This window comes from Rhipicephalus sanguineus, unplaced genomic scaffold (assembly GCF_013339695.2).
Source record: "Rhipicephalus sanguineus isolate Rsan-2018 unplaced genomic scaffold, BIME_Rsan_1.4 Seq298, whole genome shotgun sequence".
Lineage (NCBI taxonomy): Eukaryota > Metazoa > Arthropoda > Arachnida > Ixodida > Ixodidae > Rhipicephalus > Rhipicephalus sanguineus.
In genome coordinates, this window is record NW_023614965.1 from 12,325 (window position 1) to 31,475 (window position 19,151).

At 51.3% G+C, this 19,151-nt stretch overlaps 1 protein-coding gene across 1 annotated transcript; it reads left to right on the forward strand.

Annotated features, from left to right (window-relative positions):
• Positions 1 to 17,165: 17,165 nt before the first annotated feature.
• On the forward strand, positions 17,166 to 18,125 carry LOC119376955 (uncharacterized). Its single transcript, XM_037646613.1, has one exon. It carries the CDS (start codon positions 17,166 to 17,168, stop codon positions 18,123 to 18,125), a length of 960 nt encoding a protein of 319 aa, XP_037502541.1.
• Positions 18,126 to 19,151: the final 1,026 nt, after the last annotated feature.

Genomic DNA, 19,151 nt, shown 5'->3' on the forward strand with positions numbered 1-19,151 from the left:
CAGAAGATGAAGAACGGTGGATGACAATCGGAACCTGAGGCAACGTGGTCATCGAGCGATGGTTAAGTTTTTGTTGTGGGGCTTCTTGACACTGCCACTCGTGTTTACTTATGTTGGTGTCTGCTTTTTTGTGCAGCATCGTTATTAACTTCTGTACAGTGTCGCACTGCTGACGTGTGGGACATGCATTTAACAGTGGGCCCACTTTATCAGGTGATGTGCACCCTGCTGGGTGGTCATGTCCCATTGTATTTGGCATTGCAATTATAAAAGACAAGGCTGGCGAGAATACTGACATTCTCTTTACCGACACTCAAATGCACATGTTGCTTTCGCCGCCACCAAATAGTTTTTGCCAGGAATTTTCTTACGGCCACGAGTTCAACATGTCGGTGAAGAAAGAGTGTCCTGGCTCGTAGCCATACTGGCAAAGAAAGCGTGTTCCATATTTTTCCGTCATGGCTATGAGCAGTGCTAACACTCCCAGGGTTTCCGTGCCTATAAATACCTGATGAAGTGGACAAGGGGACGACCGCTGCCGTAGCTCAGTTGGTAGAGTACCGGTCGTGTAATCCGAAGGTTGCAGGTTCGGTCTTTTCGTCCACTCTACTTTCTTCACACCTATATCACAATTACTACAATGGGCTTAAAATTAACATTCCTTATACCTTCTTTGGCTTCATTACCTGCTAGTTTTCATGAAGGTTCAAGTCGGCTGGCATCTTAAGGAAGGAAGGAGGGAAATGATGGAATGCGAGGCACGCCAGTTCCTCGCATGTCCTCCTCGTCACCTGATTGATGCTGGTGGGGGCCACTAAATTGTACAGGTGAAGGAGGCCAACAAGAGAGAAGTCCTTCAAAAGAAACTGCATCATCCTTTGTCGTGCCCGTCGAAATCGGCAGCAAGATGACGGGTGGTCGTTCTGTGGTGACTTAGGCTTGTCACTTGCCACATTGTGACAAAAATAACACCAGATCATGCGCTGACGCAAGCCACGCAATACGGACCTGTGTAAGGCTCTTTTGGCAAGGAGAGATCGGCTTTGCCCTCTCCAGAAAAAATACCATCCTCTCCTCTGGTGACCACTCTCCATCGCATGGCAAGTGATTTGAAAAAGTGTGCTCACAAAAATAGTTTGTAATGACCACTTGACCATTGGCGCTGTGACTAGCTTTAATTTATCGCCTTGGTTTTCTTTTGTGGTAGCAGCAAAAATTGGTTATATTGAAATCAAAGACACTCCATTATACTGATTTTAAAGATACATTGTGCTCTGTAAAAGTTATAAAACGTGACATATGGACTTTGTTATCTTGAGAATTTTGTTATACCAGAGTTTGTTATAGTATCAAGGTTTAGCTGTACCAAGCTCATGCTGGACAGCCACAAGAAGCCACGTTACATTAATTTTATCAGTATCTTGCTCAATCAGCTATAAGACCTGAACAGCAAAATAAAAAATCTGTACAATGTGTGCAAGATATTTGTTCACCTATGTTTTCTCTGCTTCAGTAAAATGTCTACTTGAAATTTTGTGACAGTGGATGCTAATGAAGCTTTTTGTACTTGGACATCATGCAACCCTGTATGCTGAGGCAGTGTAGATGTTGTTGCAGTAAAATAGAACAGAAGGGACGAGACGAAAAGCAGCGACGTGTGCACAGGGTGGTCTAACAAGGGAAGCTTCATTCCCGGATGCACAGAATAAGTACTGGCTGTGTGTGAATTAACAGAAGATAGGAAAATACAAGAGACCTGGAAGAGCATCACATGGTCAAGCACACTGCACATGTAAAATGGGTCCTTATTGAAATGTGACATTTTGCTCCAAGAGCATGCTGACACTGGATTCACCCATTTCTTTTTGCCTCTCTCGGGCTTCAACAGTCTCTGTTGATTTTGACATGATGATAGTGTTTTCAAATGAAAGCTTGCATTCGCAGTCCCTGCAATGAATACCTAGGTTCCCTAATACTATTTTTGTTGGTCTTATGGTCTTTCAACCTGTCATTTAGGCATCTTCCCATTTAGCCTATGCACCACCACATTTTCAGCGCAGTGTACAAACCTGTTTCCATGCTTCTTACAGCATCCTTCATTCGCCCTTTTCCTACCGTAGACGAGCACCCACACCGAAGACAAGCTGGGCTTATTCACACTGAAACAAGCATTTAGCTGTGCCCCTTTGTGGGTTCGCCTATACTTTTGACAGGATCATATAAAAACCGGCTACGGTATATTCATATAAGCCACAAAGAAATAGTGTAAAACAAATTTCATCAAAATCAAGCCAGTAGTTTACTGAAAAAAAGTGGGACATATATGTCCCACTGACTCACGAGAGTGTTTTGAAAACGTGGGAAAACACTGTCCCACTGTCTCATGAAGGCACCATCTCGAGATTGCATCAACCGGTATTTGGGATGGAAACGGCCGAAGCAAATGGCACAGGGTATCACTTCTCAAGTTGTGCTAAGCAAAGTTGCGCAGACCTATTTTCCAGCAGCAGAACACCACCTGCACATGCGCCTCTTGTGAGCCTTCATAGTGCCGTGGTATGTTCCTGTAAAGCTTACTTCACCGCATGCACCAACCATTTTTTTTGTCCATTTGCCTGTCCTTGCTTTGGCTGTCGAAATTTTCGAGTACGGCTATTGTCCCTGAATATGTGCCTACTTTTCAAGAGTTATATCAAGAAAAATATTTCCACGCACGAATATCCGCAATTACGCTGAAGGATGATCGTGGCAATTTTGCAGGGGATTGTGTTTCGATGCATTTATCGGTCAAGTTATTGCGCAAATTCACAAAAACATGTGATGACTGGAAGCTAAAATCGCCTCTCTGAAAAACCAGAAAAAGAGGAAATTATCTGGCATTTAGATGGGTAAGTTCTTTCTGTCTGAAGAAGAGGAAAATTCAGAACCTGTCATAAAAAAAATTGTCGAAATTCAGTGCCATTTTAACACTACTTCCGCCCTTGGAAAGTGTGGTAAAAAATTTTTCCTCAAGAATATTGTCACGTGGTCATGACATCGACGAAGACAGCAGTCGGCGTTTGCAGGATGAAACTGTTTATTTGGCCGAACTTGTGGCCGGAAAATGATAACTAGAACTACAGCAATACACGCTGTACAATGATAGCGGCGAACAGGGCGTCGTCCGTCGATCAACTGACAAGCGGTCAAGCGCGTCGGCTTTTACACAGGCGCTATGGAACTTTCCAGCAATATCGCTGGTGGCGGCGTTATCTCTCGACAAAGCTGGAACATTCGCGTGCGGCGCGCAATCCCAACAAAACGATCTACCAAAATCGTGAAGCTTCTCGAACACTGCTTCGGGGCCAGCGTCGAGCCTTGATAACCGTCCTTGCTGGTCAAACTCGGACACATCAAAATAAAAGAAGAAGCGGGCGTGGCATTGCCACCCTCTGAAAAAGCATCGTCCCGATGCTGGCAACATGGAAAGGAAAAAAACAAGTGCATACACAAATAAATTACAATAACAAAGGAAAAAGTAGAGTCCCCAGGTTTGCTAACGTGCAAAAAACGGCTTAAGGCGCACGACATGGACGACTTCAGGTCGTGCGCGGCGTCGCTGGGAGTTCGTAATTCCGTCCGGGACGACCTCGTAGTCAAGAGCGCCGTGACGTCGAAGCACCTTGTATGGCCCGAAGTATCGCCGAAGAAGTTTTTCACTGAGCCCACGTCGGCGTATCGGCGTCCAGACCCACACACGGTCACCGGGTTGGTACTCCATGTGGCGTCGTCGAAGATTATAGTGACGGCTGTCAATCCTCTGCTGGTTCTTGATGCGCAGGCGGGCGAGCTGTCGAGCTTCTTCGGCGCGTTGCAAATAGGCGGCAACGTCGAGGTCGTCTTCGTCGGTGGCGGTTGGTAGTATTGCGTCGAGCGTCGTTGCCGGGCTCCTTCCGTAGACCAGCTTGTACGGCGTCATTTGCGTCGTTTGTTGCATGGCCGTGTTGTATGTGAAGGTCACATACGGAAGGATGGCATCCCACGTCTTGTGTTCGACGTCGACATACATGGCCAGCATGTCGGCGATGGTCTTGTTTAGCCGCTCGGTGAGGCCATTGGTCTGTGGGTGGTACGCTCTGGTCCGGCGGTGGCTTGTTTGGCTGTATCTCAGTATTGCCTGAGTTAGGTCAGCAGTAAACGCCATACCTCTGTCGGTGATGAGGACGTCTGGGGCGCCATGACGCAGGAGGATGTTCTCAACGAAGAACTTCGCTACCTCGGCGGAACTGCCTCTGGGTAGGGCCCTTGTCTCGGCGTAGCGGGTGAGGTAGTCGGTAGCTACGACGATCCATTTGTTTCCGGTATTGGACGTCGGGAACGGCCCCAGTAAGTCCATCCCAATTTGCTGGAACGGCCGTCGAGGTGGCTCGATAGGCTGCAGAAGTCCGGCTGGCCTAGTCGGCGGTGTCTTGCGTCGCTGACAGTCCCTGCAGGTCTTGACGTAGCGAGTTACGTCGGCAACAAGGCGCGGCCAGTAGTACTTTTCCTGTATTCTTGCGAGCGTGCGAGAAACACCCAGGTGTCCAGACGTCGGGTCGTCATGCAGAGCCTGGAGGACCTCTGGTCGCAATGTTGAGGGCACTACGAGAAGGGAATCAGCTCGAAGCGGCGAGAAGTTCTTAAGGAGAACACCACGCAAGAAAAACGACGTAAGTCCTCGCGTGAATACCTTGGGAACAACGGTGGTCCTGCCCTCGAGGTATTCCACAAGGCCCCTGAGTTCTGGGTCCCCTCGCTGTCGTTCGGCAAAGTCTTCGGCACTTATGGTTCCCAAGAAGCAGTCATCCTCCATGTCGTCCTGCGGCGGTGGGTCGACGGGGGCGCGGGACAGGCAGTCAGCGTCGGAGTGTTTTCTTCCGGACTTGTAAGCGACGGTTATGTCAAATTCTTGAAGTCGTAGGCTCCACCGTGCGAGGTGACCTGAAGGGTCCTTCAAGTTAGCTAGCCAACACAAGGCGTTGTGGTCGCTCACAACTTTGAAGGGCCGGCCGTAGAGGTAGGGACGAAACGTCGATGTAACCCAGATGATGGCCAGGCACTCCTTTTCTGTTGGGGAGTAGTTGATTTCTGCCTTTGATAGCGACCGGCTAGCATAACTGATGACCCTTTCGAATCCGTCGGTCTTTTGCACAAGGACGGCGCCGAGTCCTACGCTGCTTCCGTCGGTGTGGATTTCCGTATCGGCGTATTCGTCGAAATGCCCAAGTATGGGAGGCGTCTGCAGGCGTCGTTTCAGTTCTTGAAATGCTTGAACTTGCGACGTTTCCCACCTGAATTCGACGTCGGCCTTCGTGAGTTGCGTCAGTGGCTCGGCGATCCGTGAAAATTCCTTGACGAAACGTCTGTAATAGGCGCACAAGCCGAGAAAACGGCGTACGGCCTTCTTGTCGGTGGGCGTCGGGAAGTCAGTGATGGCAGCTGTTTTCCGCGGGTCCGGGCGAACACCATCGTTGCTGATCACGTGACCCAAGAACAAGAGCTCCTCGTACGCGAAGCGGCACTTTTCAGGCTTCAAGGTGAGTCCGGAGGTCTTGATTGCTTGAAGTACATCTTCAAGGTGCCGAAGGTGTTCGTCGAAGTTTGAGGAAAACACAACGACGTTGTCCAAGTACACAAGACACGTCTGCCACTTCAAGCCGGCCAGTACTGTATCCATAACCCGTTGAAAAGTCGCAGGTGCCGAGCAAAGACCGAAGGGCATGACCTTGAACTCGAACAGGCCGTCTGGTGTTATAAAAGCAGTCTTTTCTCGGTCTCTCTCGTCGACTTCTATTTTCCAGTAACCGGTCTTGAGGTCCATCGACGAAAAGTACTTTGCGTTGTGTAATCGATCCACGGTGTCGTCTATCCGGGGAAGGGGATACACGTCCTTCTTCGTGACTTTGTTCAGGCGACGATAATCGACGCAAAAACGTAGAGTCCCATCCTTCTTCTTCACTAGCACCACTGGGGATGCCCACGGACTCTTCGACGGCTGGATGATGTCGTCGCGTAGCATTTCGTCGACCTGTTTCTTCACGGCCTCGCGTTCTCGCGTCGAAACTCTGTACGGGCTCTGACGGAGTGGTCTGGCGCTTTCCTCTGTTATGATGCGATGTTTTGCCACGGGAGTCTGCCGAATTCTTGACGACGACGAAAAGCAGTCCTTGTATTGCAAGAGCAGGGTTTTGAGCTGTTCTTGTTTGTGCTTCTGAAGGCTGGGATTGATGTCGAAAAGCTGGTCGCGGAGCTTTATTCGTCGGAGTAGGCTCGGGAGAATCGGTGAGGCCGAAAGCATTGCTGGCTTCTACGATTTCTTCGATGTAGGCGACCGTCGTGCCTTTGCTCACGTGCTTGTACTCGTTGCTGAAATTCGTGAGCATAACTGTTGCTTTCCCTGCCCGCAGCTCTCCTACTCCTCTTGCGACGCAAATCTTGCGGTTAATCAAGTGGTGCTGGTCGCCTTCAACAACGCCTTCCAGGTCTGCTGATTTTTGAGTGCCGACGGAAATGATGACGCTGGAGCGAGGGGGAATGGTGACCTGGTCTTCCAGCACATTCAAGGCGTGCTTTCTTGGCGTAGTGTGCGGCGGTAGTGCCTTTTTCGTGGACAGTGTTATTGACTTAGACCTCAGGTCGATGATTGCATCATGAAGGCCTAAGAAGTCCATACCAAGGATGACATCTCTCGAGCAACGCGGCAGGATTACGAAGTTCGCGGGATAAATCCGGCTGTTAATGGTGAGTCTCGCTGTGCAGATTCCCTCCGGGGTTACGAGGTGACCTCTAGCTGTCCGGATTTCGGGGCCTTCCCAGGCTGTCCTAACTTTCTTCAGCTTCGTGGCGAACGGTCCACTGATGACAGAATAGTCTGCTCCGGTGTCGACGAGGGCTGTGACGTTGTGGCCGTCGATAAGAACGTCGAGGTCGCTAGTTCATCGTCTTGCGTTGCAGTTAGGTCATGGCGTCGGGTCACGGCTACGTCGGTTTGTTCCGCTGCTTCCACGTTGCGTCGTCAGGTCTACTTCGGTCCGCGAGGTTTCGTCGTCAGGGGTTCGCGTCGTGTCCTGAAGCCTTCGTCGTGGCGGCGGCATCGGCGGCGGAGGGTCTTCGGTATTTCGTCGTACAGCAACCGCACCTCCATCGGTTGCTGCCCTTAGTTTTCCAGATGCGGGCTAGGTGACCGGCCCCGGGTTGGGCCAGTGTATGGTCGGCGTTGGGGAGAGGCGTAGCAGCCTGGCGATGGCGATTGGGTAGGTCCTCGGGGGGTCCACTGCGCTCCTGCCAGGTAGTCGGCGATGTCACGTGGTCGTTCCCCCTGCTGTGGACGCGGCGCGTCGACGGCGAACCCACGCAGTCCCATCTGTCGATAATGGCAGCGGCGGTAGGTGTGGCCGGCTTCTCCGCAGTGGTAGCAGAGTGGACAATGGTCGGGGGCGCGCCAAACGTCGGTCTTCCTCGGCTTGTATCGCTGACCGGCTGGCGTGCGGTATGACGTCGGTGGTGGCGGCGGAACTGCTGGGGCGGCGTGGCGTCTTGACGTGGGCGAGGAGGGGGGGCATTGCGTCGGGCTGCAGCAGCATAGCTCTTTGCTTGCAGCTGCGGCGGTGCCAGTTGAGGAACACCCAGTGATTGTTGGATTTCCTCGCGTACAACGTCCGCAATCGACGTCACTTCGGGCTGTGCGAAAGGTGCGAGCTTTCGCAGCTCCTCTCGCACGATGGCTCGGATCGTTTCGCGCAAGTCGTCGGAGTTGAGGGCATGAACTGCTGCGCTGTCTTGGAATGCGCGGCGATTGTACTGCCGAGTGCGCATCTCGAGCGTCTTCTCGATTGTTGTTGCCTCCGCGAGGAATTCTTGGATGGTCTTGGGTGGGTTTCTGATTAGTCCCGCGAACAGCTCCTGCTTGATTCCTCGCATGAGGAAGCGAACTTTCTTCTCCTCGGGCATCTCACGGTCTGCGTGGCGGAACAGTCTCGTCATTTCTTCTGTGAAGAGTGCCACGTTTTCGTTTGGCAGCTGCACGTGGGTTTCGAGCAGAGCCTCGGCCCTCTCCTTGCGCACAACGCTGGTGAATGTTGCCAGGAACCTGCTGCGAAAAACGTCCCATGTTGTCAGGGTTCGCTCTTGGTTCTCGAACCATGTTCTGAGTGCGTCCTCCAAGGCGAAGTAGACATGCTGTAGCTTGTCTTCACTGGTCCAGGCATTGAAAAGGGCGACTCGGTCGTAGGCTTCGAGCCAGCTTTCCGGGTCTTCGAACGACGATCCGCGGAAGGTTGGCGGCTCCTTGGGCTGGCGAAAAACGATTGGCGCAGGCTGCACGTGGTCGGTCATCGTCGCTGTGGTCGATGTTGAGATCTGCGGCTGCCTGGGTTTTTCGGGAAGGAGCCCGTGCTCTGGCTGCAGTCCCTTCTGCCTGCGGCTTGTTCGACGATCCGGGATTTCCTTGCCGTCGTCCTCGTCGCGGCTTGGGCTTGGGTCAGCGCTCCGCGGTGGCGTCCGGATCATGAAGCAGCACCTCCACCAGATGTCACGTGGTCGTGACGTCGACGAAGACAGCAGTCGGCGTTTGCAGGATGAAATTGTTTATTTGGCCGAACTTGTGGCCGGAAAATGATAACTAGAACTACAGCAATACACGCTGTACAATGGTAGCGGCGAACAGGGCGTCGTCCGTCGATCAACTGACAAGCGGTCAAGCGCGTCGGCTTTTACACAGGCGCTATGGAACTTTCCAGCAATATCGCTGATGGCGGCGTTATCTCTCGACAAAGCTGGAACATTCGCGTGCGGCGCGCAATCCCAACAAAACGATCTACCAAAATCGTGAAGCTTCTCGAACACTGCTTCGGGGCCAGCGTCGAGCCTTGATAACCGTCCTTGCTGGTCAAACTCGAACACATCAAAATAAAAGAAGAAGCGGGCGGGGCAATATGAAGACTTAGGTAAGATATGAGTGACTTATCATTGTGCTAATTGCAACGGGTGATGTGGGAGAAAATTTTTCCTGCAGACGGAAAAGTGGGACGTATGTGTCCCACTGTCATACAAAGGGTTAAGCTACCCGTTTTGCTGAGTTCAAATGACCTTCAACAGGTGGCATAGTAAAAAATGTGAGAACGGGCTCGAAGGATGCATTTCAATTTAGAAAGGACTTGATTCTTGTAACTGGGATCAGAAAATGGCGTCTTCCAGTGTACATGTGTGTGCTGGCAACAGCTGGTTTGGCAAAAAAAAAAAGAAAAAGAATGTGTTTGCCAATGTTATTGTCAGACTCTGAGAGTGAAGAATAATTTGAATCCTCCTGTGAGCTTGGCAGTGACGACAAAGACGAGAATATCTTTTCTAAATCATCAGATTTGGATGACGGCTTTGTTTTGACGTATTGGCAAGTAGACGCTGACAGATGTAAACAAACCACCAGCGCGTCCAATGTTTGTTTCAGGGAATCGCTCTTCGCAGTGCTTTATTTTTTAAATTTAATGGAGACATTTTCTGTCTAGACTTACCTTTGGGCTAGTTGGTTCATATGTGCAGTGAAGTGAAGCTAGTCCTCTGCATATCATATATATATATATATATATATATATATATATATATATATATATTGTTATGCGGCGCTAATGACTATCCGATTTGCCCGACCGGACAGTGTACTGCGCGCGTTCTCATCGACGGAGTCCGCCATCATGTACAGCTGGCTGTGCTTTCTTCATGCGCTCATCAGATAATCTTAGGCTGGGACTTCCTATCGGCTTCGTCGGCTGTCATTTCGTGCGGTCAACCTCTCATTCGTATTACGGACACTGAGCTTTCTTCTGCTGCCGATTTTTCACTGCCCAACCTTGTCACAGCTGCGGATTTTCTTCTGCCTTCAGGGCAAGAACGTGTACTTACGATCAGGTCACGAGACGTTATAGATGGCGACGCGGTGGTTACACCTTGCCAGCGCTGTATTTCTCGAGGCATCACCATCACATCTTGTCTAGTGCGGTTCACACATGGTTATGCAAGCATCACCGCCTACAACACGACGCCAGAAGCCCTACTGCTGCCAGAGGGGACTACTGTTGCCAGCATTACCGAAGACGCACCGGTATGTGTCGTTACTGTTTCAACTGACTCGTCATTTCCACAGTGTACGCCCGCGGAAGGTTCATCGCGTGCTCTAAAGGCCACTTTGAGTACAGATCTCAATCCGACCCAGACTGATGCCTTGCTGACCATATTAATGAAACACAACGCTTGCTTTGACGTTTGTTCCGATGGCCTGGGTCAAACAACAGTGGCCGCTCATCGCATCGACACAGACGGATCTCGTGTCATTCGTCGCCACCCTTACCGTGTATCAGCTTCTGTACGCAAAGTTATAGAAGACCAAGTCAACGATATGCTCGCACGCAACATTATCAGGCCTTCAGCAAGCCCGTGGTCTTCTCCTGTTGTGCTCGTTAAAAAAAAGGATGGCTCGGTGCGATTTTGCGTTGATTATAGAGCGCTGAACAATATTACTCGTAAGGACGTCTATCCTATGCCTCGGATCGACGACGCTCTTGATACTTTACAAGGTGCCGAGTACTTTTCGAGCCTCGACTTGCGCTCTGGTTATTGGCAGATCCCGATGCATGAGTCCGATAAAGAGAAGACTGCATTTGCCACACCTGATGGACTCTTTGAATTCAATGTAATGCCTTTGGCCTCTGCATGCCCCAGCCACATTCGAACGAATGATAGATACGGTACTGCGTGGATTAAAATGGAAGACCTGCCTTTGCTACCTGGACGACATCGTCATCTTTCGTTCAGCTTCTCACAGCACCTGGAAACGGCTAGACGAAGTTCTGACCTGTCTAGCTAAGGCCGGTCTCCAGCTAAACACTAAGAAGTGTCTGTTTGCCAGCCGCAGCATCAAGGTATTAGGTCACGTTGTCAGCAGACATGGCATTGAGCCCGATCCCGACAAGGTTGCTGCAGTACTGCACTTTCCTACACCAACCACACCTAAAGACCTTCGCAGCTTCCTCGGCTTAGCGTCGTACTTCCGCCGCTTTGTGCGTGATTTCGCCACTATTGCAGCTCCTTTGCACAGCTTTTGACCGCGAGCGCAAGTTTTGGTGGTTGGATGAATGCGCAGCCGCTTTTCACACTCTCAAGCGATGCCTCACATCGCGGCCAGTGCTTCGGCATTTCGACCCTGCAGCGTCTACTGTCCTACACACTGGACGCAAGTGACATGGCATCGGTTGCCGTCCTGCTGCAGCGGAACCACGCTTCCGAAGAACAAGTCGTGGCCTACGCGAGCCGCACTCTTTCCTCCTGCTGAGCGAAATTACAGCCACCGAACAAGAATGCCTCGCCGTCGTGTGGTCCGTACAAAGTTTCGCCCTTATTTATATACGGCCGGCATTTCACAATCGTCACTGACCATCCTGCTCTGTGTTGGTTATCGTCTCTCAAGAATATATATATATATTGCGCGTATGTTGTGTATAAAGCACGTTAAATTCTTTTTTGAGTTATTTGAGGACATGTAGGATCAATACACAAATTAAAAAAAATTGGCACTTTTACTGGCCATAAAACTCTTGGGTAAAGGTTTAACTTTGCTGACATTTTGCAAGCATGTTCGGTGCGATAAGAAACCTCCTTTACTTTCTTCCACTTTTTCTCCACTGTTTTCGTACAATGCCGTTGCTGGTGCTGCTACAAGACACCCAGTTTCAGCGCTGTCCTTCATACCCGACACTACCAGAGCCGTATATTCCCTTTGGGAGAGTTCGGCGCTCTTTTGATCTCGCCGCCAGTCTGGCAACAGCGCGCTTCCGCGCCGCCGACGCCATTTCGTGCCGAGGTTTCTCATGATGCTGTACCCATGACGTCGCTGTCGGCATTTATGCTTCTCTGTGAACCGACCTGGTGTGTTCTTTGCTGCTGTTCGTGCACGTGTTCGGCTGCGTTGAACATCGTGGACCTGCACGGACGTCGCAATGGGGGCTTGCAGCGCAGTAGGCTGCTCTAAAGGCTCTGTTATACTCCGACGTGCGTTCGCGTCATCCCGCGGCGGCGGGAGTTGGCGACACTAGGTTCGTCACGTTACGTTGACGCGAAAACAGAGCACTCTATACTCCCACTTGCGTGACGCAATCCCTTCTTCACAGAGCCAGATGTGTCCAGTTAGACTCCGAGCACACAGATTGTGGATACAGTGGTGAGAGCTTGACCATTTAGTCTCAAACAATCGACATCTGCAGGAGGCGATGGTGACCTCGTCTATTGGTGATAGACATGAATGTAGTCCTTGTGGCCAATAGTGTCAGTCCTATGTGTGCACACCAGTCCGAGGCCTTGTCCAAAGCACTCTGGAGGGCATCTGGCATCGCAGGTCTGGCTGTAGTGTCCACACAGTCAAGTCGTCCGCATACAGCAGGAAGAAGGCATCTGGGATACTGGCTAGTTGGCACGCGAGGGGCAATATTGAACAGTTATCGGAGCCAACACTGAGCCTGTGGTACACCCCACTTCATAACTAAGTGTCCGGTTCTTTCCTTGCCGACTCAGATACAGAAGGTACGGTGTGCCAGAAAAGACGCCACAAAGTCGCAGACGTGGCGGAAGTTGGAGCCATTGCATTACAGTCAAACCCCGCTACAACGAAATTGACGGTGCTCGGAAAAATGTTCGTTGAAGCGAACATTTCGTTGTAGTGAAATCGAAAAAAATATGGCTGACCTGAGCTAGTAGAACAGAGAAACCTTTATTTCCAAAATTTCAAAAAGTGTCTGCTGCTTCCTTTGCGTCCCCAGCAGCGTCACGACGCGATTCTCGTATATGCATAGCGACGCCACGTTGAAAAGCACGCAGAAACAACGTTCGCGGCTTCCGCGAACGAACCAAACAGAGGCACGGGCGCGCAACACAAACTGCACAGTTGCACTAATACGCTAACACAAGCTATTCGCCGACAACGGCGAGATGCAGGCGTGCTATCGCGGAGCGATGACTTACGCCTTATTCTATGCTATTCTTATCCACCACTCGTGGCTGGCTGATCCCGTTGATAACGTGGACGAATTGTTGCTCCGACCACCGGTCGCACTGGCCAAGCGCGAAAAGCACGAAAAACATAGGCATTGGAAAAGGCATCGTTCCGCGACTGCACCCAGGGCTGCTCGCATTGATAACGCGTACTTACCGTCGCTTTGACCACTAGCGAAGCGCGAAAAGCATGAAAAGCATTGGAAAAGCATCGGGAAAGGAATCGTTCCGATTTCACTGAGCTTTGGCTTCGGATTGTCTGCGACTAAGAAGCAACTCAAACCAGTTGCGAAAGCAGGGCAGTCCGATCGCCGTCGCCATCAAGGAATGGCGGCCCCCATACTCAATCAACAGCGCGGTTTCTGGAGGTGCCAACACGCGATTTAGACTTTGAATTCGTATTTTTATGTTCTAAAATGCATCAAAATGTCCGAGATTGTGTTTTTTGCACAGTAAATTAAGTTTTGAGCCCAGAATGGCATGGTAAATTCGTTGAAGCGGAACGGCAGCAGAAAAAATGTTCGTTGTGGCGAGCATATTTATGCATTGACTCCTATGGACTGTTGACGGGGAACCGAGAATTTTTCGTTGTACCGGAAATTTCGTTGAAGCGGAGTTCGTTGTAGCGGAGTTCGACTGTATGCCTATGATTGCAGAGTGGCTGACGCTGTCGTAGGCCTTCTGAACGTCCATAGCGAAGAGGGTCCGAATGCTGCTTGTTCTTCCTCCCACGAGCACCATGGACGTCAAATGGTCTAGGCCACCTTCCGGGCCCAAATGCAGTCGAAAACCAATCTGGGCCGGATGGTACCAGGTGCGCTCTTCCAACCACCAGGAGATGCACGACGCCAATTTGCGTTCAAGAAGCTTGCACAACGTACATGTTAGAGCAATCGGCCGAAGATTAGAGAGCTTGTTCGAAGGCTTTCCTGGCTTTGGTATCAGCACAATTTCAGCATGCTTCCATGATTCAGGCAGATCTCCAGTTGTCCAAATTACGTTAAGCGTGTCCAGCAGCCACTGCAGTGCAGGGCAATCGATGTTGTCACGTGGTTAGTGCCGCAGGGGCACTGGCACGCAGAAACCAACGCATACACACTGCTGGCTCGGACGAAAGTGGAACCCCCACTCTTTATTGAGCACGAACATATATGATGCACTGCAGTAACAGGGGGCGCCACGCTCCAGTGGCGGCCTAATAAAAGGGCTGAATTGTGGCGACCTCTACATCTCCTCTCTTGAGAAAGTTCGAAGGCCCGATGGGAGGATGGAGGACGCCAAACGCATAACAATTTCACAAGTTCAAACCGCGCGGCGGAACACCGCGCCGGCCGTAACGTCTTCGTGTAACACCATCACTACGGTCCCTGGCTGCAGGGGAATGTTGCAAAGGGTGCCCTTGGGGGACCGTAGGTTCCATGCTGTTGGCAGGCTGAGGTTCCTGAAGAACTTGCTGCGGTGGCGATGGTTGCTGTGCAGCTGTCGGCAGCGATTCCTCACCGGAGGCAGAAGGCACGAAAGGTACTAGGTGACGGCGGTTGCGCTGTAGAACACCACCTTGGTGTGTTTCAACCACGTAGCTTCGTGGCCTTTGCCCTGGGCTGAGGACCGTAGCTTGCACTTGGTTAGGGTGCACCCACACACGCTGACCCGTTTAGAGAGGTGGCAAGTCTCGAGCTCTGTGATGCCTATAGACCGATCTCACCGCGAGTTGCACTACGCCACCGCTGCCGCAGTGCATGCCGGTACTTGTAGTACACAGTACGTTCAGCTGCCTACAGCTGGTGCATTGGCGAGCTGCATTAACGAGCTTTAGCGGCCTTATTTGGATGAATTGCGATGGTTCAGTTGACATGCTGTGTGCTGGGTTGCTACAACAGGAGCCTGAAGCAAAATGACTCGAATTTTACGTGTTCTTAAAGGATTTCAAGCTCCGACAGGAATGTGTGCGACAGGCGATGAAGTTGGACAGAGAGGCAACTACCGCGCACTTTCTTGTTCAACGTGTTTGTGAACTCCCTGTGCATGATGCATCGTAGTTTAGCAGTGCTCTATTGCGTCATAACAACCTTGCTGCGCGAACGATGGACCGATCAGCGACAGCAAAAGTTCATATAACGCGAGCTCGATCCCCTTGCCGGGGCGATCGCCGCCAGCGGCGACAGATTGGATACAACGTCCTTTCCGGGCTCAACGGAGATCGCTTTAATAAGGGAGACCTAAACCGACCTCTCACCAAATGCGATGACGACTGTCAAGCGTCTAGCATGAACGAGACCAAGATTATAACTGCAGCTGTACACAGCTCGCGCCGTGGAGCACACGGCGAAAACTCAGCCGTGCCGGCATCGCAGCCAACTCCGCCGCCGGGATTTCCCTATTCCTTTGAATATGCGATATTATTGTGAACTCATCGTAAAGCGGGCAACAGCGGTAGCAAAGCTGAACTTCTTCATGAGCGTGGGCTATTAACCGTACACTGCTGTTTCGAAGCGGTATGCCTAGCGATGATACCGGCGCCGAGCCACCAGCTGAGGCTGCCGCCGCAAGCCAGCGAGCTACTGCTTATCCGCCGCATTGCGTGTGTCGCCAAAATCTCTTACTGACTCGTCCATCCCTTGTACAGCAGGAAATGTTATGCCATTCACGAGATTTTTATGATGTTAACCTTTGGCAAATGGCATGAGCGGCCAGTCACCGTTCAGCGGACGCGCCTCTAACCTGCTTCACGGCGACCGTTTTATCTTCATTCACGTTTAACTTATTACTGTGATCGAAGTCCTGCGTTGACAACACAGTCTACATGGAAAGTGTCGCCTCGACAAAAAAAAAAGCGCAATAAGCTTCATTTTTTTCGTCCCTTCGGCTTTTTTTTTTTTTTTCCTTTTGTCGTATAGCGGAGAGCTCTACGCAGTTTGGGCAAGTTATTTTCCAGGTACTGTAGCTTGTGTCGCTTGCGTGCCTGCGTTCACTGAAAATATATTTACTCTCATGACGACGGGAACGTGATTTCTTTTTTTTATACTAATATTTATTCAACAAAACGACGCAAGCTCATCAACCCGACGAGACGACCTCGTCACATGTAAGCACTATCAACTGTTCTTTTTTTCTTTTAGCGCTAGGATGCAGTTTAACCTGAATAAATAACATACATTGGAGGTGTGGACACAGTTTTCCACCGCGTTCAATCGTCTTGCGTGTCGAGGATTGGTGCAAAACGCCAATATAGCTTGTAGTGTTGTTGTATTTTGTTATATTAATCCTAGGTGGCGTCACTTACCCTAACACACTACAGACGGCGCCACTAAGGGGTTACAGGTGTATATATATAGTGTCAATAAACATGGCCGGGCAGTTAGTCGCCGGCCCAGCCGAACGTCGCGTCGTCCTATCGTTACTCTCGACATGGTGTCAGAAGTGGGATCTGCACCATAGTAAAAATGCCTCTGGGCGAGCAGAACAAAGACAGCGAGCTACCTGCGGCGACCGGCGGGAAAGCCATGGTGGCCATGGTCGCCGGGCCCAACTTACAACCGCCACCCCATTTCAACTTCGAGAACCCAGCGGCTTGGCAGAGGTGGCGTCAACAGTTCGACTACAGTTTTGCGACGGGTCTTCATGCGGCGGACGATGAAGTTCGCGTCAGAACGCTGCTATACTGCATGGGCACCAGGTCACGGGACATTTTGTGTTCATTGCAAGTACGGGACGAAGACTATTCAAAGTACAGCGTCATCGTTGGTAAGCTGGACGGATACTTCTTACACCCCGCCAACGAGCTCTACGAGAGCGCACGGTTCCACCGACGTGTTCAACAGGCAGGCGAGACAGCTGACGCGTTCTTCACGGCACTGGGAAATATGGTGAAATGATGCAATTACTCTGCACGGGACATAGAGGAGCGACTGGTCCGCGACCGTTTTATCGTTGGCCTTCGTGACACGAAGTTATCAGATAAGCTCTGCCACAATCCAAAGCTTACGTTAGATGAAGCGCGCATTTGTGTCCGTCAGGCGGAAGACGCAGAGAAGGAAAGGGCAAATCTTTCAGCATGTTCGCCAGCGGTGATAACGCATCACGAATCGATAAACGTGGACGCGGCAAAAGTCATGCAGAACCGCCCACAGCAGCGAGAGACGCGCAACGCAGCTGCCCCATGGATGCATGCTTCTTCGCCTTGTGGATTTTGTGGCCGGTCCTTACATTTGCACTCAGAATGTCCCGCACGCCGAGCAACCTGCAACAAATGTGGAAAAAAGGGCCATTTCGCAGTGGTTTGCCGGGCTAGCAAGCAACTTTCCGTTGTGGAATTGGGTGCTGTCTGTTCGAACAGCGAAGAGCGGGCCAAGTTCGTGGATATAAAAGTGGACGGAACGCCTCTACGCTTCAAAGTTGACAGCGGCGCCGAGGTCACAGTCGTCCCCAGTACATTTTCTGGAATTCCGCCATATCTTGAGCCGCCGGAAGGCGAACTTTCAGGACCGGCGGGACAACCGCTGGACGTGCTGGGAACGTTTACCGCCACTCTGCAATGGAAGAACAAGTCGGCAACGCAACGACTTTACGTGCTTCGGTCACAGGTCATGCCACTTCTGGGATTTCCTGCTATCCAAGAGCTGGGTGTGGTCAAGTTCGTGGATCCGGTGGTCGAGACGCAAGGCAACCAGACGGCATCAGACAAGCTGTTCTGTGGTTTGGGCGAGCTGCAAGAAGCGTACACTATACGCCTAAAACCAGATGCTGTCCCCTATTCGCTGCTGGTCCCAAGACGTGTGCCCATCCCTCTACACGGTGTCGTGAAGGCGGAGCTTGACAGGCTTGAAGCGGAGGGCGTGATCAGACGCGTTACAAAGCCTACTCCGTGGTGCGCCGGTATGGTCGTCGTACCGAAGGCATCCGGTTCATATCGCATCTGCGTCGACCTCACCAAGTTGAACCAGGTAGTGTTGCGTGAGCGCCATATCTTGCCCACCGTAGACCAAGTTTTGGGACTACTGGGTAATGCTCAGGTGTTCTCGAAGCTTGACGCTATCAAGTTTTCATCAAGTAAAACTGGCAGAAGAGTCTGAAGAATTAACAACATTCATAACGCCGTTTGGACGGTATTGCTACCGTCGACTGCCATTCGGGATAACATCCGCCCCGAGTACTTTCAGCGCCAAATGAGTTACATTCTCGAGGGTCAAGAAGGCGTCGTAAACATGATCGACGACATTTTGGTTTTTGGCCGCGACCGTGCAGAACACGACAGCCGGCTCCAATCAGTGCTGGCTCGACTGAGAAACGCCGGGCTGACCCTGAACAAGTCGAAATGTCAATTCGGCGTCACAAGCGTCAAGTTCCTCGGCGTAGTCATCTGCGGCAGCGGTATTTCGCCGGACCCAGACAAGCTTGCTGCTGTCAAGAGCATGGAACCTCCAGTCGACATCGGTGGCGTCCGCAGACTATTGGGCATGGTAAACCACGTGGGACGGTTCTTACCCCATCTGTCAGAGGTGACGGCACCCATTCGAGGACTGCTCAACAAAAGAAGTGAGGGCGTGGGGACTGGCCCAGCAGGTCGCCTTCCAAAAGTTGAAAGACATGATGTCGTCCAACATCTGCATGGCTAACTACCACCCACTGTACCCGAGCATCGTATCCGCAGATTCCAGTTCGTTTGGCTTAGGTGCCGTTTTGCTACAAGACCAACCGAGCGGAGAGCGCAGAGCCGTGGCTTACGCATCACGCTCCCTCACACCAACAGAACAAAGGTACAGCCAAACGGAAAAGGAGGCCTTGGCAGCTGCATGGGCTGTCAAGCGGTTCACGAGTATGTCCGGGGCTTACACTTCACCATCGAGACCGATCACTTACCGCTCACGTCCTTGCTTGGTTCCATGGATGTCGATGCTTTACCACCAAGGATCCAAAGGATTCGACTGAAACTCATGAGGTACCAGTACACGGTATTGTACGTTCCAGGGAAGCTGCTGGCAACGGCTGGTACCCTCTCAAGAGCCCCCGTCACATCAGCGTCTCCAGCAGAAGGAAACCAAGTAGAGTTGTACGTCAGTGAGGTCGTCGGCAACATCGCGGAAGGCGCACCAGTTAGC

Excerpts from the sequence above, each read along its gene's own strand:
- LOC119376955 (XM_037646613.1), top strand. The coding sequence starts at position 17,166 with ATGCAGAACCGCCCACAGCAGCGAGAGACGCGCAACGCAGCTGCCCCA.